The following is a 26,395-nucleotide window of genomic DNA, read 5'->3' on the forward strand; positions in this document are numbered from 1 at the left end:
AACACCATTCAGCACATTTAAAATCTCAGTAGGAAAATGTACATTTCTAGTCCTCAAAAATGCTTAAAAAGTAGGAAGCAAGACAAATATAACTGATACCAGAAAATAGAAAAAATAATTCATAGACTAGGCAGCATTTATTATTTTTTAAAATTTATTTATTATTAGAATAGCACTAATTTTAGGATGGCCTCAGGCTGGGGAGGAACGGTTCAAGATGTTTTGCATGTTTTCTGATAGTTACCCAGTCACAAAATAGTAAAATTCATTTTAAAACAGAAATGCAAACTTATGGCCATAAGTACAAAATCACATCTGTACCACAGAAATATATATATATATTTGTAAAGCATTAATGGAAATATGGTCTTAATTTAATATATTTGGTTTTCATTTATAGTTTGATCTAGAAACTGAATGCTCTCATCTCTTGCACATAAAGCCAATTAGAAGCACTTGTCTCTTGTCCATCTAATGTGTTTTCAGGGGGAAGCTACGAGTTCCATCCGCTTTCACACCCAAATTGTCCATGTCCTAAATTCTCATAGGATTGAACTTGCAAAACTGATTTGCTCAAGAGACTTCTACCAGTTAAGCAGAAGAACATTGCAGGAAAAAAGTAATATTCTGTGTCCCAGGAAACAGTAAAGCAAAGTGTCCAGGATGTGTAAAAAAACAACATTCCTCCCTCCTTTATTCCTGATGTCTGGAAAGGAACAAGCCTATTAAGTGTTCAAACAAAACCCTGTAAATTAATTAGGATCAGAATATTACTGCCGTCACCAGCAGCTGCCTCACATAAATGGTGTCTACTCTGAATTAACCTGACAGCATGCCCAGCAGAGGGAGCACATAGGATGAGGATGGTAACTCCATCAGAAATTGAAAAGTCAGGTCAAAACCCTTCAGGACCATTAATCTTAGAAACTACTTGTACTCCTTGTTAGCCTTTTCCTGCAACATGGCATTTCCAACAATATGAACACCACAAAAAGCAGTTTGGACACACATGGATTCCTAAGTCATGCTAAAAATAAATTCCAGGCAACATCTTAAACATGAGGTTTGACCAAGGAGCCACTTACCCATGCTGTGTCTCAGCCAGGGATTCCCAGTGGCCTCCTGCACCTCCTGCCTTGCCTTCCTCTATTGCAGCCCTTCCACTCCCATTTCTATCTGACAGATGAAAGCAGAGAACTGATCCCATGCCCCCATTAACTTCCTAAGGATCAAACATTTAGAGAGTTTAAACACATACACACCATTATATACAGGAACACACTTCCTTTGTGCACTTTGATCTCGTCGTATTTTTAGCCCTACTGACTCCTAGTCAGTAGTTAAAGCCAAAATACTAAAGCCTAACTATCTTAGACTAGTTAAATTTTTCTTTGTCTCCGTGAAAATATTTCATTCATCTGTTTAACTTACATGCTTTATTAGCTTGAAAGAAAGAGAAGGCAATGCTACTTAATAATGAACTGTCAAATCCAGAATAAAATACCTGTACAGTGAATGTCTAACTTCTTATCAGGTTAGACACTCTTATTTACCTATAGAAAAACAAGATTGCTAATGTATCCCTGTATGTAACAATCTAACATTCATACTTCAGTCTTCAAAAGCACATTCCCATCTGAAGACCTAACAGGGGGGCCTCACAGGATCCCTAGGAAATCTAAGCTGTTCTTCTACAAATTCTCACCTGCTCACCAGGGGTGAGCTAAGCATGTGATGAACTGGCTGGTCAAGGAAGAAACACTGCACTGAAAAATGCCCAAGTGTCTCTACTCAGATATTTCAGCGTGGCAATTTAAGCGTTTATCATCTCAAGAGGGTACTACTTTTTGTTTAGCTTACTTGTTTTCTTGCATGAACTTTCCCCCTCCCTAGTTAAAGGTATGGAGTTTTCTAACAGTTCATGATGCAATAACTAAACCTTTACAGAGCAGAAACAAGTTTTTACTAGATTTACTACAGGAAATTTGCAGATGTCCCTGTGCCCGGTGCATCTCAAAGGCACAGAATGCATTTTATATGCATTCCATTCTAATAGGGTTAGATATCACTCCATTTAAAATACCACTATCCAATGTTTGGTTTTATCACTAATAAAAAAATAACACTAGTTATGCCTTGACAGCAAAGAACATCACCTCACACCAAAATCCAAGCTTTTTAAGTTTACGTGGTGCAATGCCCAAGTCCTACCTATGAAAATAGTTCAAATCAGACCATTCTGCACAGCAGAGGATGAGATTATTAACATCAGCCAGTAACATAAGCTACAAGATTTCCTCCATCCAGCTTGTATATAGCTACACCAGATTCCCATGATGCAGAACCCACAAGGCTCTTAAGAATAAAAGTGTTAAGCAGCTAGCATGCCAAGGGAAGCACTGCCTGAGTTACCACACAATTCAATGAAGGACAGTGCAGAGAACTTTTGAACTGGTCTGCACAACATCCTGTAAATACTTAACCCAAAGTGCCTAATTCCTAGTTTAGGCTTTCAGCCATTGCATCCTGCTATAACCTTAGATTCTGAATTAAAAGAGAAATACCCTTTTCTATGGCATTTTGTTCTGTGACTTTGAGCAATGCACTCTTGCTGACATGAACAAATCAGAGCAAGAATGGTGTGAGCAAATGCTGAGTTGTTTCTGCTAGCACCCAACTGTCTCTCCACACAAAATGTAAGCAATATGACTTTCCCTCTCATTAAATCACTGGTCTACCAAGTTTGACACAACTGCCTGGTATAAGGCTAAAATATGACTGCATATTTTCTCTTCTACATGGGAACAAATTTTAATTAGGTAAAAAATACTTAACTGTACTCACTGAAGGCAGTTATCTAACTAAAAGAAGGTACACTAGCCACAAGCAAATATTGCTGAACTTCTAGTTCTACTGAGTAGAAGTGAGAATGATAACATATCAAGTTTATGCAATTTGTACCATCATGAATAAAGCTGTGACCTAAAATTTTTAATTCTCTGTCACAGGTTCATCAGACTGATCTCCTTCCAACATATTTGAGATATACATTAACATAAAAGCTTAATTTGCTGCAGATAATTTGGTAGAAGAAAACCAACTTACCTTTGAACACAGGGATGTCAAGTGAAAGGCCATATTGTTCAGAGAAGAGGATATGTTGGTGCAAGGGATATTTTGGGCTAAGAGGAATTATAAAACAAAATTTTGAAGAGCTCTGAAACACATCACTAGCACTTACACCAAAGCATGGGTGTCAATAATGATACAATGTTTTCAGTGCACTGAAACTTATCACAATGCACAGTACACAAAATGGCAAATTTAAAGCATGTTCCAAACCAAACACAAGCCCCAATTTACTAAGCTACCTTTTCTTTCACTTGTTTATGTAATTAGATGCTGTATGTTTCTAGACATCCTGACTCTCAACATTGGCACAGGTGGCAGTAGGCAACATGGGCTACCTGAAGTGGAAGGTTTTTAGAGGAAGGATATTTTTTCAGCATGTACAGAGTGGCCAGTCTTGCAGCTCGGAAGTTGGCTCTGACGGATCGATACACGGCTTTCCGGAGGCCAATCAGGTGCTGACTAGGATGCTGTCCAGCTTTATTAAATGGGCAAGCGGCACTGACCCTGTCAAGCAAACTTGAAAAGTAAAATGTGATACAACTGTACAGATGTCCTAAAGTATTTTTAAAGAACAGTACATCAGTTTTCCTATTTCATTGCTTAGAAAGCTTTTTCAAATCACTCAGTAACTATGAGACTAAACCCTGATCATATCAATGATATATTTAATCAAAATTTCAGACAGCTGCCAGGATTCCTCAGTAAATAGCCTTCATCTATTCTCATCTGAGCCGTGGCAAAACTCCTGAGCACATTTATTTTCTCTAAAATTTTCCAAAATGGTGTAGTAATGGTAGACATACCGAAACATTATCTCAATCAGGACACAAAGCTATTACAAGCCCACTGTCAGCTTTGGAAGTTTTAATAAACATGTATTTAACATATACCTCTTTATATCCAAATTTATTTTTCCAATAATTTTTGCAGAAAAAAGGTGCCAACACATAGCTTTCCATACAAAACACTATATTCTTTTAACCTTCCTGATGCAGAAAGTTTTCTAGGTGAAGAAAAATACTATTTGAGAAGTGACATAGATTTTATCACCATGCAATGAATGGCAGCTGTGTTTGTGAGAGTCTTGACAGGTAAACACATGACATGTATACACCACACAAGCATATTGGAAGATACATTTGGTGTCTGGCTATTCAGGTGAATATACCATTTAAAAGAAACAATGCCATTTGCCTATTAGAATATAACTCAGATTGGCTTTAGCACTGTAAGAAATCATCTCATCTGGAAATAAAATGAATTGTGATCTGGGTGAACATTGAACAGGTCTGCAGAACTTTAGGCTCCAGCTGTATCTTTTCATACACAATCTGATGTCAAACCTGTGACTGAGACTCTGGAAACAGCCTAGGTGCACTCTGCTTGCTGGGACTGATTTTACTAGAATCAACTCAGGAATTAACATGGTCTGGACAACAGGACAATCAATTGTGATTAATTCTTTGGGGACTGTAAGCCTGCTTCTGCTCTCACCTTTCCCAGGGCAGGGTGAAGAGGTGATTTCATGTGCAGTCACTTAAAAGGGAAAAGCATACAGGGTACCTGGTAAGCCTGAGGTGGGTTGCTGCATTGGTAACTATTTCTGTAGTCCATCTGACTAAAAAGCTGACCAAGTCAGCAGACTGACACTGCTGGGAAAATGTCAGTCCTACTCCATGTGCTCAGCTGGACCATGCTGCACATTGGGAAGAGAAATAGCTTGTGGCCTTCACTATCAAATATGAAAACCAGAGCAGCCCACCCAGTGAGCAAGGCTGGAACCATATATCAGTATGTTTAACACCATTAACACAAGCAGATTCATGCCAAATATTGCCATATATTGAATATGCTAGCTGAAATACTATAGAAAATATCTGCATACCATTTTAAATTATGTGTTATTAAAATGGTTTATATAACATCTCATAAATGACTTTAAAATCTGAAAAAAATAAAAACCAAACTGTGTTCATTTCCATTTCTAAATGTAAATTGAAAATGCTAGCCTTGCTGGATCTTTCAGTAGGGAACACAGCATGTAATGCAGTACATGCCAATCTCTAACCTTTCCCTAGCTTTTGGAAGTAACAACTGAAGTGTTTATGTATAAACTCTCACATTAGTTTGTAGACCCAAGCCCATGTGAATTGTCAGAAGAAAGCTCAAAGAAAACGAGTAAAATTCTTCTACCATAAAAAAGAAACAGGGATCTATGTTCTACTACAGTGATGCAGACTTTTCCAGCTCCTATACAGAACAAATATAGCATAACTCAAGCACAGCACGTACTGCCAGTATGCAGCAAAACAATCTGCTTTCCTTCTGGAATGGACTGTTTCAGTGCTTTTAATAAAAAATTCTTCCTTATTTGACTAATTTAATTAGTAGAATCTATTATATGTCTTTCTGTCAGGCATATCATATCCCTAAATTCCTAATGTTTCATTTATCTTCACAGATCACAGAATGGTTTGGGTTGGAAGGGAATATGAAGATCCTCTAATTCCAAACCCCCTGCCATGGGCAGGGACACCTTCCACCAGACTTCTCAAAGCCCCATACAGCCTGGCTCTGAACACTTCCAGGGATGGGTAAGTCACCACTTCTCTGAACAATCTGTCCCACCATCCTCACAGTCAAGAATTTTTGTCCTAATATCTGGTCTAAACCTGTCCTATTTCAGTTTAAAGCCATTCCCCCTTGTCCTATCAGCACACACCCTTGTAAAAAGTCTCTTATCCTCTATCTATTTTAATTGGACTTACAAGTTATCCAAATGTTACCAGCTTTGCATATCAGCCACAAGTAGCAAGAAGCAAAGAAAGTTTAAGGGTGAATTTCCCCTTTTCTACAGCTCCAAACCCACTTTACTGTATAGAACAATATGTTTCTAAATTAATTTTACTAGCCAAATCTTAAATTGGCTTTCAACTTTTAACAACTTTATATAAACACATTAATAAAAATCTATTACTGCACTCCACCATGAAAGCAGTTCTTTAAAGATGCTCATATACATCCATATGTATTAAGTTCACAGAGCTTAATTCAAGTTTAAAATACAGTAAAAAGGGAGCATTTCAGAAAAGAAGTTAATTATTTTGGTGACAAGCAAGGGAATAAACACTTGCTGCTTACTGCTGCAGCCTTCCATTATGTATTCCTTCAGTTCTTGTTTTATGATGTGCAAGATAATGGGCATACTTTCATTACCCTCCAGAAATTCCAGGCTGCAACCTGTGATCAGGCTTCATTTGGCTAATTGCAAATGAAGCAATTAGACAGAAATACTGCCCTACCTTTGCTATACAATTTCTGTAATCCAAGCCAGCCAGGTGAGGTCTCAGCCTCACAGAGCTGGTACCAAGCAGACACACCTGAGATTCCAACAGAGCCTTAAACACTTCCAAAGGCCAGGCTGGAATCAGAAAATCAAGTTGTCTTTGAGAGCAGCTAATGTAAGAGAAGCCTGACAGGATTATAGAATCACAGAATAGTTAAGATTGGAAGGGACCACTGGAGGCCATCTAATCCAAGCTCCCCCCTCAAGTTCTTAGTTCCTGATCTAATTCCTGTTCTGGTTCCTGTGGCTGCAGTCAGTTTTACTGGGAGGTGAATGAAAGCAAAAGGATGTTTGACTATCTATTTGAGTAGAGCAGGCACTACCACACAGTAATAAACCACTTAACCTATAGAGAACTGACCAAAACCTCATCAGTAATAATCTACCATTTACAGAGACAGTCCAGAATCAATTAATAAGGGGCAAATAGGGTAGAATAAAGCAAAGCCATAGATATCTCAATGGATGTATAAATTAGCCTATGAGAACAGCAATGGATGGTGTCATGGGGAGGAAAACCAGCAGTGGAGCATGAGGAACTTCAGGCCAAAGCTGCAGACCTGGACTTGCCCTGTCAGAGTTTAGCTAAGTACAACCAGTCAAAGTCTGAGCATGGCACTATTTAAATAACAGCTGCAGTATCTTTCCACTCACAATATGGTCAATGCACAGGCCTATGCTGAATCAGGAGTACCTTAAAACAGCTGCACATGTAACACTGACCCGGATACTGCACCTCATTGAAATCTCATTCCTTCAAGGATGTAAAATAATACAAGAGGATACTCAGTAACTTTTCAAATGCAACCATTTCTATTGCCATGAGACTCCTTCTGAAAAAGCACTAAGATTTGATAACCTTACTACAGGAGAAAATACTAAACTTTGTTCTGCTGGTTTACTGTAGAAAACTCTAGGAAAAGAATTTCACACTGCCCTGTGCAGCAGCATCTCTTGCATATGTGGATGCAGAAAAGGACACTCTGGAGTGAGAAGTTCCTCTAGGCTAAACCAACCCAAAACTTGTACAGCATTGACTTCTTTATACTGTACAGTTGTTCCATTGAAGATGCTGGCACAGTCAAACTTCTCCCACTCCATCCATATACCCAAGTCTTTTGAAAAGCTTGCCAAAGTTTCAAGTAAAGAAGCTATTAGATCAAGCATCAGCTTAAAGACCAGTCTGTTTTTTGTTAATCTGTTATCTAAGAAATGTAGTAAAAGAACAAGGCAGCAGCAATTTAGACATTGACCACAAGTTCGTTTGCTTAAACTTAGGCAAAAATCCAAATGTTTTTCTCATCTGTAATTTGGACAAGCCTGAACAATAATTTCTTTTAAGAACCCGTTTGCAAAGATAAGACTGCCTATTGCTCAAGTATATGCTTCTTCAGCAAAAATCCAGAGCAAAACAAAACCCACATAGCTAGGCAGACTGAAGACATGCTTATGCATTCCAGAGGCAGAATGAAACATTTCTTCAGTGAAATACACTGAAGGTATCTCAAGCTAAAAAATTAATCCAGAATTTTAAGACTAAAGTTGCACACTTGCATGTAAGAACATGTGTGAGTGTAGAATAGTTGGTCTGGCACAGATAAACATCTTGTTGCCGAGAAGGGAACTTCTGATTTTTTTTAGAAAGAATTTTGACTATTTTAGGTGTTGGTGTTTGCCACCTCCATTAGCCTTAAGCAGAATTGGCACACATGGATTTATCATAGGCGGTTACAATGCAAAAGCATCCACGGCAATGAGAGTGCACAGCAACAGGCCTGTTGGCTTTGGAATCACTGCATACACTGAACATTTTCTGATGTCCTTTCACACAGAAAATCAGCAAAACTTATCAAATAACTACAAGAGCTAAATACTCAGAGCACTTTTGCATCCCTTAAGTGGAAGAAAGGCAAATTCAACAGTAAATAACTTAAGAATCTAAATGTTTCAACACCTGTATGCAAGAAAAAAAGACTAATGTTAACTTTACTTGAGGTGGGAAATAATGTTTCATGGTTTTTGCTGATTACTGTGTTCTCACTAGTTCAAACATATTTGTTAAATAAAAATAGAATGGTTTTCATGTAATCCTGTTTTGTAAAATATGAATGATTACTTGCAGACCAGTTTATTTACATAAATTTGGTAATGTAAGATAAGAAACTCTCTAAATGACTCTCCAAAATAGTTAACTTAGTTCAAAGTCTATTTCTTCATATATTTCATTGCTATCAATGCAGGACATTCAAAGGCACCTGAGTTTTGTGAGACTTAATTCATCTTCAGGATGTGGGATTTTAACACTGAGATATTAGAACTCATACTTTTACTATGAATGGTAATTATACTACTTCATGTAAGTTAAAACCATTAAGTATTATGTTTTCCAGTAATTCCAGTTGTTATGGGAGACAGTGTAACAAGACAATTTTAGACAACAGCTGGTTTGTATGGATCTGTGTGTTAAGTAAAGTGAAATACAGACTCACAGGGTAAATCCTCTGGAAATCACTTCGGTCTCCTGAATGAGTCGTAGAGCTTTCCTCACCAGGTTGGTGAAGGCCCGGCTATTGGCCACTGTTTCTTCCAGCTGGATACAGTGTTTTCGCAGGGACATTTGCAGCTTGGCTGTCCTCCACGTGCCCCACACTCTAGCGGCTGCATAGAGCAGCAGGGGCGTGCACAGCAGCCACGAGGATTCCTCCCACCACGAAGGAAACATGAGCAGCGCACTTACAAAGGCAAGGAACAGCGAGACATCCCTGCAAACAGAGACAGTACCACCACCACACATTACTCAGGGCAAACAGATGGGAAAATTACCAAGTTCTCAGTTACATTTGAGATTACAAGATCTTACTGTGGGGCTTTTATGTAGGTCCTGAAGGGAGCTGTAAACACTGAAAACTACTCCTTGTGACAGGTTTCGATGAATACGTACATGATATTACTTGGCTGGTAACTCTAAGGAAACCTTTCTTCAGCTTTTTTACAGCATGAGTAGGAGAGTAATGTACCACTTTGAAAGGTCAGTTTCTCTTACACACTTACATGACTTTAAAAAAATAGAAAAGAAAATTAAAAAAAGAGAAAACCTGACTACTCAGCATTATAAACCAGGGCGTGTAGGAACTGTAATATCTGTACTTCCAGGTTCAAGAGTACAGTAGGGAAGGGCATGTTTCTTTTGGTAGCAAATACCTCAATTAGTGCCAGCTGTATTTTTTCTAGAGTCTGACTCATTTAACTTGGACACCAATGCACCACTAGTTTCTAACACAATTTTATAAAGATGGCTTGAATAATCTTTTTAAAAAATTTGGCACCATTTGAAAATATGTAAAGAATAGATTTCCTAGTATCTCAGTTATGTCTCAAAGACATTTAAAAAGCTTATAAAGTTGTTACTTTCCTCTATAAAAATTCAACATAAATAAGTAACTGCTAGAAAATACACTGTGTTTCATATATATTACTACATGGTTTTGTAAAATAATCACACTCTTCAGAGAGATGGATGGGATACCAGCTTCAAGGTGCATTACTACTATATTTTTCCAGAATGTTTTCAATGAAAAACATTTTTTTCCTTCATCCCTTAAAGCTGTGTATCCTGCATTTAGGTTTGGAAGTATAAACTTGGCATATTTTTCCATTTCTAAAATAAGGCACAATATCTGCGTTTCTATATCCTGGACAGTTTTGTGGTCAAATTTCAACCAGGTTTACAAGTGTTAACTCTTTAAGGCTTCTGGCTACTGAAAGGTTTTAGTAAAAATTCAGGGTTAAAATATTCCAAATATGTAACTACCGCTGAAAGGGACAGACACACAGTCTCTAACCTCCTTGGTACAGTAAAAAAAAAAAAAGTACCACAAATAAAATAAATAAAATCACAACAATGAAAGACTAGAAGGGATTTAATAGCTCGCTTCGTTCATTTTCAGCTTCTGGTTGGTTAACCTAGATCATCATGGACAGGCCAAAGATGAAAATGGAGACTCCACAACCAATGTCGTGGCTATTCCAACTCCTAAGTATCCTTAGAGTTCAGAAGATGTCCCCCAAGTCCCAGTTTGAATCACTGGCAGATTAATTGCATTATTCTTCCTCATATCCTTCCCTTTTCTGAACAGAACAAATGATGACTGATCACCACCTTGTACATATCATAACACTGTTCCATCCCAGAGATATGCAGATCCTTTCCTGGAGCAGTACTGCATACCCAATTATTCATCACTTGGTGTTTCTTAACTTGACTTTTCCTTCCCAAGTGTAGCATTAAACTTTTGTCTTTATTGAATTTTCTATCATTTTCAAGGTATTTCTCCAAGCTACTGCTGACCTCTAGTCAATGAAAACACAAACTTGATGTCATCTGGAAGGTGAACAACATTCACAAATTTTGTAAGTGTACTTTATCAGCTGAAAGTTAAAGAAACTGAATAATGCCAGGACCAGAAAAATCTGGTTCAAAAGTTCTCTTGTTTGACAGAGAGCATCAATATTGACACAACTTAAACAGCTGAGGTGTGACTCTATAATAATTTTGTCTACTTTTTTAGGGTATATATGAGAAAATAACACTGACCCATATTATGTGATATTTTTTCCTACTGATTACCACATTTCCAAGCAAGGCACTGTCAGAACAACCACTGGCATTGTTATTTTTTAAATACAGGTGGGTAGCTATTCGGATACTGCTGCCTCACACACAACATATTTTATAAAAACCATGCCAAAATAAACACTTTTTAATTCAGTCTTCACACTCATGTCTCATTTTCAAAATCACCTCTAAATAGCTTCAGAAATTAATTACTTAATCAACTATGCTAGTTCCTTCTTATAGAATATATTAGTCAGGGAGTATTCATTCATGTTCATGCAGTTACCTCAGATTAAAATTCACTCTTTCAATAAAATGCCCAATGGAAAAAACATGCTTATACAAAAATCTGGGGACTAGTAGAATAAAGACCCAAGGACGTGAGAATAAATATAGTTACTTTAATGTTGCATTTTATATCAAGAATGCACAATATACTTTTTGCTTGTTTCTCAGTGACTATAATGGTAGATATCCTCAATACAATACCAAATATTAGGAGTTGCTAGGGAGCGTAGCGTTGGAAGCTGTCTGTTTTCCTGTTGCTTACACTGCCCTGCAGACAGGATACTGGGGTCAAGGAATTCAATCAGTTCCACATCCTCCTGCAGCAGAACTTCCTGTTGCAGGATGGTACGGAGCGTGTCGAATCGAAATCCAACATCCTTACCACATACAAATGGGCAGGAGAAAAACCAGGCATTAGTAAAGAATATGCAAATTCTTAAAATTAAGTTAGCAGAACAAGAAAAACACCCACACACCCTACACTTTACTGACAACAATCTGTTCCCAGAGCAGTGAAATGTTTCAGATATAGCACAAGTAGCTACTTTTTTATTAAACTTGTTTAACCTTTAAAGCTCACACACTACCTAACAGTTCGGGCTTGCAGGATGCATCACACTGACTTTGTGATCTGACCCAGATTATAACAATAACTGGAAACACATGACAGAGTATGCCAATTAAAAAACAGAAAATTACTTTTTTTTTTTAAATGTCATGACATCATTTATATCATTAACAAACAAACAAACAAAACTTATAGAGAGAAAGAGAGATACTGCTAATTAGTCAACAAATGTCACTTGTGGACACTTAATAATAGCAGTGTCAGCACTGGATCAAAGCCTCAAACCAAGGCAGTGGAGTACCCTCCTGCAGGATTCTGTACCTTTCCCAAGGGACCTCCATCCAAACATGAAACAGCATGGGGCTCTGAAGACCTCCCACCTGCTAAACCTCAGGCAAGCTTTAGGGAGTTACACGGTTGAGAATTTTAAGCCATTAGCACTTGCTACTTTTGCCCCAACTATAGCTCTTGAAGACAAATATGGAGCTCATGAAGACAAATACAGCCATCAGAGTAGCCCCCTGAAATTTTTATTTGCATACTGCACCAAACCATAATTACTTCAAGTTAAGAATGTCATAACAAAACCCAACAAACACTGAACATGTGCATCCCTGAATCTAGCTAAGTACAGGAGAGAAAAGAGAGTATTTCTGAAAAGTCTCTAATAGAAACTTTTAACATAAATGTGACATTTCACAGTACAAAATCTGTTTCATTCTGTCAGTGACAGAATGAGATTCTTTATGAAACCATAAGATAGCTAGTTGAGAAATTTAATTCCATGCACAGATGTCACCTCAGATAACTTTCATTCTACTTTTAATGGAAAACATTTGTCTCAGGACTGTGTGCAAGAGGAAACTCTGCCCTCCTCCGACGCATCCTGTGTCATTTCAGTACTCTGCTGGAGTATGCAGCAGGACAAACATGTTTTCCATGTTCTTCAGTTATGCCTCCATCTTAAGAAAGGCTAAAAATTGCTGTTAAAACCCTTGATTCAAGAAAAAAAGTCAATCAAAGATCACTAATTTTTCAGAGGAAATTATATCCTCCTGAGATAAAGGTGAACTGAGATACAGCAGAACTCTGTGAGAAATGGAAAATTCTAACGTCTCATGTTGCTCAGCGTTTTCTTTTGAAGCTCCATTTGAAGCCATCATCCCTACAGCATGGTAGAAAAAAAATAAATCAAAATTCTAGATTCTGGAACAGTCTGAAGTGACACTTGCAAGCCATACTAGGAGCATGAAGGAGCTGGATACAAGTTAAAGCAGATCTGAGACAAGCCCAGACTGGAAAGTGGTGCTGCAGAGAAAGAGCAAACAAAGTTTGCTTTGCCTTTCCCAAAGGCAGAAGCCCTGTAGAGAGCAGTGTAGAAACAAAGAGGATTGCTCCCAGGGCAGTAGAGCTGCACTGTGGTGGTGCTGTGCCTGAGCTAACAAGCTGAAACAGAGGGTGAAGCAATACACAGTTGAAGCTCTAGAACCTTCTATCTCAGGTGATCTCTGTGAGGCACTACATGAGGACTTTCTCAGTGTCTCCCCACTGCCTTCCACCAAAGGGGTACCTACACTGCAATTAAACTCATTTCAGCTTTCAATAATTTCTTAAATTTCTCAAATATTTTATTATCTTCCACATTTTGAACATCTTTAACCCAGCTACTGATACTGTTCCTGTCCTTTTGTGCCCAATTTGGCACAGTAACTGAAAACCAGAATTAGTATCATCTAAAGAATAAGTCATACTCTTAGAGCCAAAACCAACAATACAGACCAAAGATGATGTTCAGAGGATGACATACAGAGGAGAGGAAGACCTGTGGATTAGGAAAGGAAATGGAAAAATAAAAAAAGCGATCACTTACCAGTCGGTGAAGTATGTCATCATTTTTCTTATACTGTGGAAAAGGAAACCAGCTTCTAAAAAACTCAACTAGTTTTGACAGGATGCCTTGCTGAAAGGAACAGAAATTATTCCAATTAAAAAAAAACAAACCAAAAACCAAAGCCAAAGTTAAATAAATAACAGCAGACAAATCCTTTACTTCTGCATTTGATTTTCTTGTTAATTCAGACCCAAGTACCTGTAAGGAAGTTTCACTTACTGTGTCTGGCCTAACTTCAGAGTACACTAAGAGAACATCTGCTTCCTGTCAGTTTGCTTGTGAACAGGAGAATAAAATAAAACCTTCAGTAACCCCACCTATTTGGAGCATAATGGATTGTTATGCTGTTCTGTTAAAAATAACTACAGCTAAGATTATATTGATCCCAAGTTGGCAGCTACTCCATTGATAGGAAAGACTTTCTCTCTCCTGGGGGATAAAAACCCAAAGGCTAAATGACTGGCAGGCTGAAGAGAAGTTAAAGACCAGAACAAGGACAACCTCTCCTCAGCAGCCCACTGCAGCTTGAGCAGAACTCCAGAGAAGTTGTAAACAGAGACAGGAGGAGTGATGGTAAGAGGAGGAAATGCCCCAAAAACTCCATGTCCACACCAGTGTGAACCACCAGGTACTTTGTCTCTATGTTGCTTCCCACACAACCTAAATCCATACTTTTGTCTGAGCTGTAAATGTAACAACTTAAGATGCCACTAATGGAGGTACTCCCTCTCAGTCATCACACATTCTACACATGTATCTTCCTAAAACAAGAAGCATGACAGATTATAACTGAATGGATGCATGGTTTTGCTTAAGTCTGCAGCCATTCAATGAACAAAAAAGCACAGCTTTTGACACACCATTCTATCTACTTTCCCCAGACTGAACTGACAGGAAGTACTTTTCAAAATATTTAGTTATATATCTTTCATGAATTCTGAGGCCCTGTCTCAATCTTCAGACTGCTGACATGTAATACAATCAGGTAAAATGTATGTCAAAAAAAATTAATTGTGAAGTGCCTACATTCTGTGGCATACTGTTTCAAAATAATAATAAAAAAACCCCATACAGATTCTAATAGCTCAGTGTATAAAAGGTAACAGCTTCTGTTTCTCCCTCTTGTTTGGGTTTTTTTCCAATTTTTGTTCCCCTCTTGTTTGTGTTTTTCTTGGTTTTCCCCCTAACTACAAGTGGGAAATAGAAGTACAAATGCAAGCAACAGGATCTCAGAGTTTTGTAGTTAACCTGTGATCAGCCTGGCAGCCTTCTGAAAGGCAGTGTGACCACTCTGGTGCAGCAAGGCAGGGCAGAACAGCCTTAACATCAGGAATTGTCATCCTAAAGCCCTTGTGCTTCAACAGTTTTTGAAATAACTTATTTTGGTGCCCATTTAAGTAAGCTAACTCAAGCTTTTCTTAACAAATGTCTCATCTTTCTGTGTACAGTTAGAGTTTGAGATCTATGCCACAAGGAAGTGTTTTTAGGTCAGTGAAGAGGCAAACCAATAACAGGGATCTCATAATGATAGCTCTTCCCGAAACACTGACATCATTGTGGCTTAGCAGGAGGAGCTATCCCAGCAATTCACACTTAAGACTATGGAATAAATCCAAGTGATTGTATTTTGATGTTGCTCAAGGGCAATTACATAAGTTAAAAGAATGTCTCTAACTGCAGCACAAGATCATCCTTCAAGTTTCTTGCAGAGCAGTGCAAAAGGAAGTAATATTTTCTAATTACAATTTGTTGAAAATTGAAATTAAATGAACAAAGATCTTGCTCTGCATTTGAATTTCAGACAGGTATTTCACTGAAAAGTACTTTTCCCTGTACATTGAAAGCAGGGTATGGAAAGAGTAATCCATTTAATTTAAGAATATGCCTCTTGGATCTTATAATTTTCAACTGCTTAGCCTTTGTATGTCTTTGGATTTTTATCATGAACATTTAAAGTTACACCAAGGATAGTTTTACACTGACTGCTACCACCTTACTAAACTAGACTGTGGAGTTACTGAAAAAAACCCTAGCACGCTACATAAGAAATCTTTTAGTTTATTCTCCATGGTTTAGTTTAAAAATAAAGATCTGAGCTTGCATAAACACTCAATAGGCAAGTCAGTGCTTGAAAATACAAAGCAAGACAACCCACTGTCTTGGGCTGTGACCCAATACAGTACAGCAACACATTGAATTATTCACATCCTTGGAATAGTGTCTCACAGTTTGCATTCCCATTGGGAGTGTTACTGACAAGTAAAACTACTTTCACCAACACACAAGTCAGGTCATGTTGCCAGGGCTTCCAGAGTATTCTTACAGCTTTAGAACAACACTCAGTCAAACTCTCTGTAAACTAAATAACAAAGATGCATAACTCCTAACATTTAAAAATATTAGCATAGTACATGCACATTTTAGGTAAATTAATTTGAATCTAAAAAATAATTCTAAGGACTATTTCTCTTTTGTAGACAAATTCTTCAGAAGAAGCTAATGCTACACACTGAATACCTTGCATTAAGTGGGTGGGAAAGAGGCAAAGGACCAGTCCCTCTGCCATCCCACATCAGGTCACCTGCACAGCTACTCACAGCTAGCCCCAACACAATTCTCAGAAGCTGCCTCCAGCACCAGCTCTGTTCTAATGGCAAAATATCATCATATCTAAGGTGGGACAAGGTATGACAGTATAATCAATTTAAACATTCAGATATGCACAGGAGTCTAGGAAAATGGCTGAGAAAGGAAAGATGTAAATGGGAAGTGATAAATTCTGTAAAGTTTAAGCAGAATTACCCAAATGAGATTTAATTCCAGCAAACAAGTCTAGGACCTCTTACTAGCAGTGCTTTTGAGTATCAGGTGATCATGAGACCAGGACTATAGCTGTAACTTTCTCCAGAGACTGGCACAGCTAGGAACACTGCACCTACAATTACTATGCTAAATCACAAGTCCATAATCCCTCAGATGGGAGCTTGGCATTTCATCAGCCTTTAGAACACAACCTTAAAACACCTTTACAGCTTTTTAATTCACAGTTCATTAAGACCATATTCCAATTTAAAAAAAAAGGCCGAGAAAACACCACCAAAACTACATGTTCTGAGAAGTATTTAAGATTTGCTTCAAATTCAATTCGTGCCTCTGCGTTTCCTTAGGCCTGAACCACACAATTTGCTTGGCAGGACAGCAAGACACAACAGAAATATTTGTATCAGTCACTAGGAACCTCTTCTTCTCCTCAGATTTGTTTTGTCAGTCTCTGAAGATCCCAAAGCAGACCTTTGCTGTGCCAGATTCTTGCTGCATGTCACCTGCTTTCAGCTGCACAGGGTTCCCACTTGACTGAACAAAAGAGGAGGAAACAACTCAAAGACAAGGCAAGACTTCAGCTTTTACATTCTTATTTTAATAAAGTGTTTAAGGCATTTGGAAACTTGCTTTTCAGAACAGAAGGAAAGTGATATATACATACTGGGAATCACTCAGTGTGGAACAGCATCTGCTCCCTGTAATCATAGTTACATCAAGCTTCAAGGAAGATAATTTTATATTAGGACTGTACTATATTAGGTAGGTACATTTTCAGAAGTCAGAAACCATTTTTTTTCCAGACATTTTATCATTTCAGTAGACTAGGCCAGTGAAGGCCAAGAGAAGGGAAATGGTAACAGTCTTATGTAAAACTGAGGAAATTACTGGAGAGGAATGCAAATTATTTGTCTGTATGTCATAAAAACGTTGCAACAAAGCCTCAGATCCTCCTAAATGCAGTCTACTTTTCTAAATGTGTGGCCAGCTGCCTCTCCCTCATTTCTTTCCTGTTGAGACACCCTACCAAAATGGGACACAGAAATCAAATGACAAAAACAGACTTTCTGACATCAGGTTACAAAAGAGAAGTGTTAACTCTTCCCAACTGGTACTGGAATTGCAGCAGGAAGAACCTCCGACAATTGATCACTAAAAATTACACACAGGTTTCTTCCTCATTTCTACTATGTATCCTTGTCTAGACAGATGAGACAATGTGAACATCACCCAGTGTTTGTAAGAAATGGACAGCCCATTTTCACACACCCACTCCCTTTGAGTTGCAAGGCAAACCATGAAAAATTACTTCTACATCTGACACAATACTGGAGGAATTGCTGCCAACACAATAAAATTAAGTGTAAAATGCTTGAGGGGTAGGGAGGGGAAAAAAACAGAATACCTGAGGTTTCTAAAAGCAGTATATCTTAATACTTTTGAGGTTCTTAACCCCACAGCACTTTTGTATAAAATTCAGTGGAAATTATATACATAAACACAATATCATACTGATTTTCTGACCGCCACAAAAGTAACTATGCAGAATAATCTAGCTGACAGTCCATGCATTACTTCATAGTAACCAACAGATTATCAACCAATGAAATGTCATCCTATTTTTTAAACTAAGAGTGAACAAATGTAAACATTCAATAAATAAATAAATAAATAAACAAATGAACACTTAATCAAAGTCTTCCTACACTAAGTCAGAATAGGTACCTTCAGTGTAAACATACCACAAACCAGCCATTAACTTTAAAGAGAAAACATATTTTCAGGTGATTTCTTGAGGGTTATGGTGAGTGCCAGCTGACAACTTTGAAAAGCAAAAGTGGTAGACCTAATATTTCCATGAATACTTTTAAAGGTAGCTCAAAATAAAGACAATGGTGAGCTAAATCCTGATTTAAATTCAGCCTTGCTTTGTGACCAGTGATAGAAGTAATCATTATTAGAAATGCAATAGCTATCCACATCAACTATCTCATTCAAATTGGTTAATGCATTTCTACTTCCCAGAAATCCTCTTTCTTAATATGTTGTGTCACAGACAAAGCTATACTTAGCAACCGAATGCCTGGGAAGTGCTGGAAACTATAAATATTCTGTTCTAGAAAATTACAGGTTCTATTCCCAGAACATCATGCTAAGCTAACATAATAAGATCCACTACATAAGATGATTTTCAACACTCAAAAAATTATTTATCAAAGCTTCTTGCTTCCCTAGCTTACATAAGTGCAAAGAAACACTCCAAACTATACTGATTAACCACAACTTCCAGATATAAAGGGCTGAGGTTCATTGTCTGGGGGGTTTTGCCTTTGTATTTTTAAATACAGGAAGTGATTTCTCTCTGTTCTGATTTCTCCTATTTGTGAAGCAATGCAGTTCTCTTGTGAGAAGACAAATACTCAGCAACAGGAAACTGCTCACCTTCTGGGCAGCACGCACAGTCTGCTCCCTTTGGCTTTCTGCTGCTGCACATTGTTCTGCCTTCTGTGACACTGAGGAACATACTTCAAAATCTGTGTGTCCCAAATCCTGCAGATATTGGTACAGTGGGGAATTCTGAAAAGGCAGTTATAAAAAGAAAAAGGAGAAATAAAAACAGTGTTAAAAATCATTCCGTGTTTCCCACAAAACACCACTGTGAATTCAGCAACCACACAGTGAGCAATGAATGGATTGAGAAATGGAAAAAAAAAATTAGAAAAAGGCTTCTGCTGTCTCCAAAGATGGTACTGGTATTCTGGCTTTAAAAAAAAAAATAATCCCACAGCACACAAACAAAAACCAACTCAAGTTTTTAAAATTGCTGCAAAATGAATGATTTACAGTCCTTAATAAAACAGAAAAAGTATGGAATTCTGATCACCAGAGAACAGTGATATTTAGAATGATCAGATATTTATCTATATAGATCTGTGAAATATCTTCCTGTTATCTGCACCAGGTATCTAGATTTACTTAACTCTTATTTTTCAGTTAACAACTACATATATGGCAGTATGTAGGGCACATTTGATGAAAACAATACCTAGAATAACTCCAGTTCTACTCAGGACATGTAAAGAGACTTCATTTTTAAGAGAAACTCTCAGCAATTCTTCTGATACAGCCCAGTTGGACAGAGATTAATTTTGAGCTCTGAAAATTTTTATTAACGAGAGTATGCAAACACTAGTCAACTGCATAGAAAGAACACCAACATCCTAATTTAACATACTATCAACCAAAATACTGTATATAGAAAGTAAAAACCTTACAGTAAATGATGCACAGTTGTGGAGGCCTGCAGAAATAACCACCTACAGAACACCTACCACTAATTATTACACTGACTATTATTAACTTGCTGGTGCAAGTTGTGAAGGGGCCCACCTAACTCTGACTATGTACCAACACAGTCAAATCTCAAATGACTGCTTGCCATGAAATAAAACTTGATAGCCATCATGCATACTAGCTGAATAAATTTTTACCTTCAGGAATTTTTCTTAACTCTATCACCAGAGTGCTATTTTAATCCCTCTTATCTATTTAAGGCATGCAAAATCATACTTGTGTTTACTCTGTTTAAGTTACTCACAACAGATTCAGCATCCAGTCATTACATGAAACTTAAATATTCATACCAACTCACAGGTACAGACAATAACACTCACCCACAATAATAACAATGATTGTGCAAAACACAAGGATAGGTTAATGACTCATTTCCTTCTGAGAAATTTCCAGTGTGATGACACAATCCTATGTTTTCTCCAAGTACCCCTCTTCCATGGTTGAGTACTTTTTCAAAATGCATCCAACTCTAATTAAACTGTGCTGTTCTGGACCAGCTGTTTCTCTCTAAGTAGAACATGCTATTTTACCAGAATTCCCTAATTAAAATGGAGGAGAAAGCATAATAGACTGGAATACTTGTTCTATTTAAGACCCTGTGAAATTCACTTAATAACTTCAGGACAAAACTGAGAATATGCACAGATATGCATAACATTGTCTTAAAATGGTTTTCATACAGAGCCAGGCTGTGCACTGCCAACACACCTGGAACAACCTGAACACCTCCACACAAGAACTTTTAGGGTAGCATGGAATTTTCCCCATTTAGATGAAGACACAGACAAGGTAGTGGGTAAACAGAGATTTTTTTCTTCAAAAATCATAGTTGTAAGGCTTGCTTCAGGAACTTCAAGGAAATACTCATAAAAAAAAACTTCGCAAACCTGACCATCATCTTGACCATACTTGCACCTGCCATTATATGACACATGACTGCTCTTTGGCACTCACCAGCATACAGACAGCTGGCAAAATAACCCAAAAATAACAAGGAGTTTTTCTACTATTATCTCAGGGTGCACCTTTCTTTGGGGTCCATGATGAGATAATTTTTAAAAGTTGATCAAGAAAACTGGTCTATTGCATTTCCTAACAAAAACGGATGAAGGAAGGCAGAATGAGAGGTAGAGACAGACAGAGATTATCCACTGAAAATGAATTATCTAAAATTTGGAAAGCTATCACTAGTAAGTGCAATATGGCATAGATGTAAGAATGCCCAATTCTTCTGGTTGCCTAGCTACATCACAACCTTCTATCTAACTGTAATTAGTAGATTTTCTACTCTATAGAAACAGTAAAAAATACACCATCTCTCCAAACATTGAAATGAAATTTCACATCTCAGTCCCTAGCTAGGAAGAATAATTTTATTTGTTCTTGTAATTTAGGTAGAATATGGGCACCTTACTAGTTTTACATAAATCCCTTCTGACTAACTCTTAGAAGACTTTTACATGGTCTTGTAATGGGTAAATTTACACATTTTTATCCCTGTTCAGAACTGGAAATTAGTTTTCTGACTATTAGCTTAGGAAATCAAAATTAATTAAAATTTAATGTAAATGTTATTCCTTTAATTAGATAATGGGTTTTATCTTTCAGTTGGGTCTTCTCTTTCAGTTTCTCAGAAAGTACTCAGGCTACAAAATCTCCCTCTAACAGATTTCTTTGGCTCCACATGCTTTGTCTATTCCATTCTTTCTGAAATATTATTAGCAGAACTTACTTGCATATTGGAAGAATCCTGTATTTTTATAAACTTCAATGACCAAGAGCTATGCTGTGACTAAAATTCCTTATGTAAGTAAAACCACCATTGTTCCTTGTTTCTGAATCCATTAGAAACATGCAAGATGTGGACAAAGAAAGCAATGAATAAGAATTGGGCTGAGGCCCTTCTGAAATTAGATTATTAGGAATCTTAACAACTAATCACAAAAATCATCCATTAAGAATGAGGTCTCTTGTGTAGCACAGGCAGCTTCACATTTTACTTAGAAAAATCTGAAGATTTCACTCCTATTAGAAATACTACAGATGGCATACATACATTAGTCTATGCTAACATAAACCCACACTATTTATTTATTTATTGTATTTCATTTCCTACTAGCGTGTCACTTGCAGAAATGTGTGGTCTGTATAACTCATGGTTGTCTATAATCAAAGAGAAAAAAATGGAGGATGTCTCCACCAATCTAGAGATAATATCTCCCATGACATGTAAGTAATGGCTAGAAAAATCCATTAAAGCAATTTTTAAAAGTCAAAGGGTAGATTTTATGTGTGGACATTCATACAAAATTTCCAATATTATCAAGGAATCAGAAAATTATTAATTATGCTACTGCACAATTGTAATATGATACCATTAAAACATATTATTTTGTAGACTGTGTTTCAGCATAAAAGACAGAAGTACTACACTTAATGCTTACAAAGCATGTTTCATCCTCACAAAGCTCTAAAAGCAATAATTAAATCTCATAATGTGTCAAATGTATCACAAATTATAGCTCTAAGTTTTTAGCTTTGGATCCTTACCCAAACCTCTCACTCCTAAAAGCCTTCTTTCCCATAAAAAAGATTGCAGACCTGCACATATTCTTGAACATGAACTTCTAAATGTGAGAGAAGTTCCTTGGTTTCAACTCATGCTGTTCATCAGCACTGTCAGCTCTGCTGCTTTCACCTGCAAATATCATGATAATATCAAAAAAATACACTTCTTGGTTGGGGAAAATAGGAGGCCTCTGCCTTGTTTCCTCCCAACTTCTTCTGCCCAGAATTCAAACATTCCTTTTTACAATAGTCCAACATTATAAAGGGAAAAAAACAAAACCCACAACACCTTTTACATTTCTGCGTGTGATATAAATGCTACACTTTTATTTCAAGAAACTTAGGATAGACCAGAAAGTTTATCCTTGCAAGCAGTAATAGGTGGTAATAATAAAAAAATTAGACCTATGAAAAAGCATGTACATTAGAATATAAGGTAAAGGGACAGCAAGTTTGTTTCAGTGGATGGCACGAGGAGGGAATTTTAAATACAAAATCTCATCTTCCTATTAATACAGCATATTATTCTAGAGGAATCTATTCCATGTATTTTTGAATTTTTACTTTTAACCACTCTCAAGTTAGATAATAACTAGAATCATTAGTATTACTCCCATTTGATAGTCAGGTTTGTTTGTTTATTTCTAGTTGTTTCCAGCAGAATGGCATGGTAATGAATAATGTAAAAAGTAGAGAGGAAATTTAAAAAAATAATTAAGCTTATTATTATGTTACCATCATACTATCAGTTACATTATCAGTTATATTATCTAAATATTGCCTATCAATTGGTATCAATTTGGTATCTTATCTAAAGTAATTGATACCAAAACAAGGTTTTTCAGCAATATGCTGTATTTATTTCTAAAGTTTCCTCCAAGTTGCTGCTGCTTCTTATAAGTCACTTTCTGAGACACAGGAGACAGGGATTACATTTAGGGCCAGTGCATCTTTTAGAATTATGTTAATTGTCCAAAATGAGTGCTGGAAATGAAACAGTTCCAGAACAGACAGAAGACTAAAAGCCATTCTTCTCTGATGTACTTTATACAGATTATATATAAAAAAATTGTTAACAAGTGAAGCAAGATAGTCAGAAACAGCTGATGTACTGAGTAGGAACATAGTTTCTGAAAGTTTGAAGAATCAGAGTTTTCTATGGACTCAGCAGAGACCAACAAAAAAACCACTTATCTTTTTATGACTTTTCTAACTCACTACAGTAATACTGCAAAGTCATTCAATTGTAACCATTTACAGTACAGTATAGGTTTATCTAAGCTTCCATTAACAAAATCAAGAAAGAAAATCCTTTCCTCTTCATTCACAACTCCATGAGCATATTTATTTTACATCCATAGTGCTAAAAATTATTTCACTCACAAACATATGTTTAATTACAGTTCTCCTTTTTTCATTGCTGAAAGTGGTTGAGACTCATTCTAAACCCAGGATATATTTTGCAGGATTAAAGAACAGTCCACTAAATTACTGTGGGTCTTTAACACTTCCCCAATGCTTCTTTTAATAGAGCACTGACCTGGGTTAGGAAAAAACATCATCTAAACTGAAGACTGCAATTGTGTCTACAATTATAAGACAGTAAAAATTTTAAAAAAACCAAAATCAAGGCAAACACTAAAATATAATCAGACATAACATTGCCTATTACTATGTGATGGAAATGCTGTAATAGAAAATTCCATAGCCTCAGAAAACAGTTGCTTTTGGTAGATAAATACTCAAATACTTACATCTATTACAGCCTTGCAAGCACAGATACCACACTTAAGTATTTGAGGCATTTTGAGAAAAACTTTGCATGCACATATCAGAGACTAAGACACTGTTAGCTTTTATAGCCTTGTTACAATAGCAGCTGAAAATCAAAGCCACACCCAATTATTTTTGCTGATGCATCACGAAGTAAATGACTCAGGATTTCTCCAATAAAGACAGGGGCTTCCCTCACCCATGTTCTTTACTATAACACAATTTGCCACTTAGTATCTAATTAAACAGATTAATCTTATAAGTAGTATTTAATGACATTGGACAAAGGCTTAAAGATCTCCTCTTAAAATACAGATGTTGTTCAAAGCTGAGGTTTCCAGTATGTCAAAAATACTGTGGGAGCTTAAGCCACCTCCAAAACAACTACAATTATGAATTATCAGTTTAAAACCCCAAAAGATTAAACATTTCTACCAGAATGACAGCAAAAGCTAAGGTATGCTGAACAGATGGCTAAACTCAGAACAAATTACCAGTATTGAAATCTTCCCCTCTCTCCAAACAGATGTGAAAAAGTTGAGCTAACACTCACAGACAGCGCGATCTTTGTCTCCTGGAAGAGCGTGTTCCATTTTTCTCTTTGGTACTGCTCCCAAGCACCTGAGAGAATGTCGCCCACCTCCCCGTTTCGCTCTGCTTGTCCCTCCAGGATGATCCGAGATGAGGATGAGAAGAAGCTGTCACTGTAACTGCACCTGTGGCCCTGCACAGAGGCATTTTCCTCCCAGCATCAGCGGATGCAGTTTGAAACTTCCCAGGATCATGCGATTTCTCCTGACTAATGTGGCTTTCTAATTGGGAGGAGGGAGACGAAGATGACAGATTGCTAAAGGCTTTTAAAAAGATGCTGCTTGAAAGAATTATTGCACATTGATCTCATATTCAGCCATTAATAAGACTTTCCAAGCAATGGTGTTTAAAAGCCTTGGTCATATTCTCCTGGCTGGTAACCACCTCCTCCTGAGCGCCGGCTGACAAAGAGCCAGGCGCTGCTGACACGGCTGCTATTAGACAATGACTTCAAGGCAGCCAGAGAGTCATTTAGATTTCCTATTCTGCTTTCACTGCCACAGCAGCACAGACCTTGGCTTCTCCAGCACTACTGTATCATCTGCTTTACAAGTAGGCTCTGAGAATTACTTTAAAGCCATTAATCTATTACTGTTCCCAGATATTTTTTGATGCACAATATTTTGGCCAGTGGCAGGACTTGGAGTGGGGGGGTGGCATGGGGCTGGGTCAGGGGAAGTTTGGGTTGGGTATCAGGAGAGAATTTTTCACCTTGGGGGTGGCCGAGTACTGGAACAGGCTCCTCAGGAAGGGGGCCATGCCATCAGACCTGTCTGAGTTCAGGAAGCATTTGGAAAATGCTCTCAGGACTGTGATGTGGTTATTGGGGTGTCCTGCATGGGGCCTGGAATTGGGCTCGATGACCCAGATGGGTCCCTTCCAACTCAGCCTATTCTGGGATTCCATGATATGTACCTATTTTGCATGGACTCATGTTCCTCAAGAGTTGGGAAGTTTTACAGCCTGTGTATATTTCTGTATCACTGTATCTCTGACATGGGAATTTTCTTTCCTTTGCATTTTACAGCAGGTGGCTGCACATTACTGCCATCGTGGAAAAGCATTAGAAAAAAACATTACATACTAGACAAAGCACTGAAATTCACTGAGAGCTCTGCACTGTTTACCCATTCAAAAGTGGACCTGCAAACGCAGGTGAAAAGCTGAGCAGGTTCTTTCTGACAGAGATGAAAAATACTGGAAAAACTGCAAGTAAAAGTGGTAAACGTTACTTTCCCTGAAGGACAAGATAAGAAGCCAGCCGGCTCTGCACCTGGAGTTTTGGGTGAGAAGTCACTCATCAGACTAGGCTGATGATACAGCAAGGCTGCTTTGCTTTATACCAGTCACTAACTCACAGATTTACTCCTTCATTTACATTCAAAACTCAATTAATTAAACTAATGCATCCAACTGATAAACTAGTGAAATATTTCTGATACATTTTTG

General features: G+C 37.4%; 1 protein-coding gene across 5 annotated transcripts in view; it reads right to left on the reverse strand.

The window, feature by feature from the left end:
• Nucleotides 1-26,395, reverse strand: part of VEZT (vezatin, adherens junctions transmembrane protein) — a 59,631-nt gene that overhangs the window by 25,608 nt on the left and 7,628 nt on the right. For 2 of the 5 annotated variants that reach the window (XM_071423259.1, XM_071423262.1), the window contains exons 2-6: nt 19,103-19,237; nt 13,820-13,909; nt 11,583-11,758; nt 8,968-9,240; nt 3,499-3,636 (exon numbers count right to left, since the gene is read on the reverse strand). In XM_071423259.1, the coding sequence (XP_071279360.1) occupies nt 3,499-3,636; nt 8,968-9,240; nt 11,583-11,758; nt 13,820-13,909; nt 19,103-19,237 (812 nt within the window). Of the gene's footprint in view, nt 1-3,498; nt 3,649-8,967; nt 9,241-11,582; nt 11,759-13,819; nt 13,910-19,102; nt 19,238-26,395 lie in introns of those variants that run through there. The other 3 variants (XM_071423258.1, XM_071423261.1, XM_071423260.1) reach the window with 2 other exon arrangements.

The sequence above is a fragment of the Agelaius tricolor genome, unplaced genomic scaffold (assembly GCF_023055355.1).
Source record: "Agelaius tricolor isolate 1412-34295 unplaced genomic scaffold, bAgeTri1.0.p SCAF_3, whole genome shotgun sequence".
Taxonomy (NCBI): domain Eukaryota; kingdom Metazoa; phylum Chordata; class Aves; order Passeriformes; family Icteridae; genus Agelaius; species Agelaius tricolor.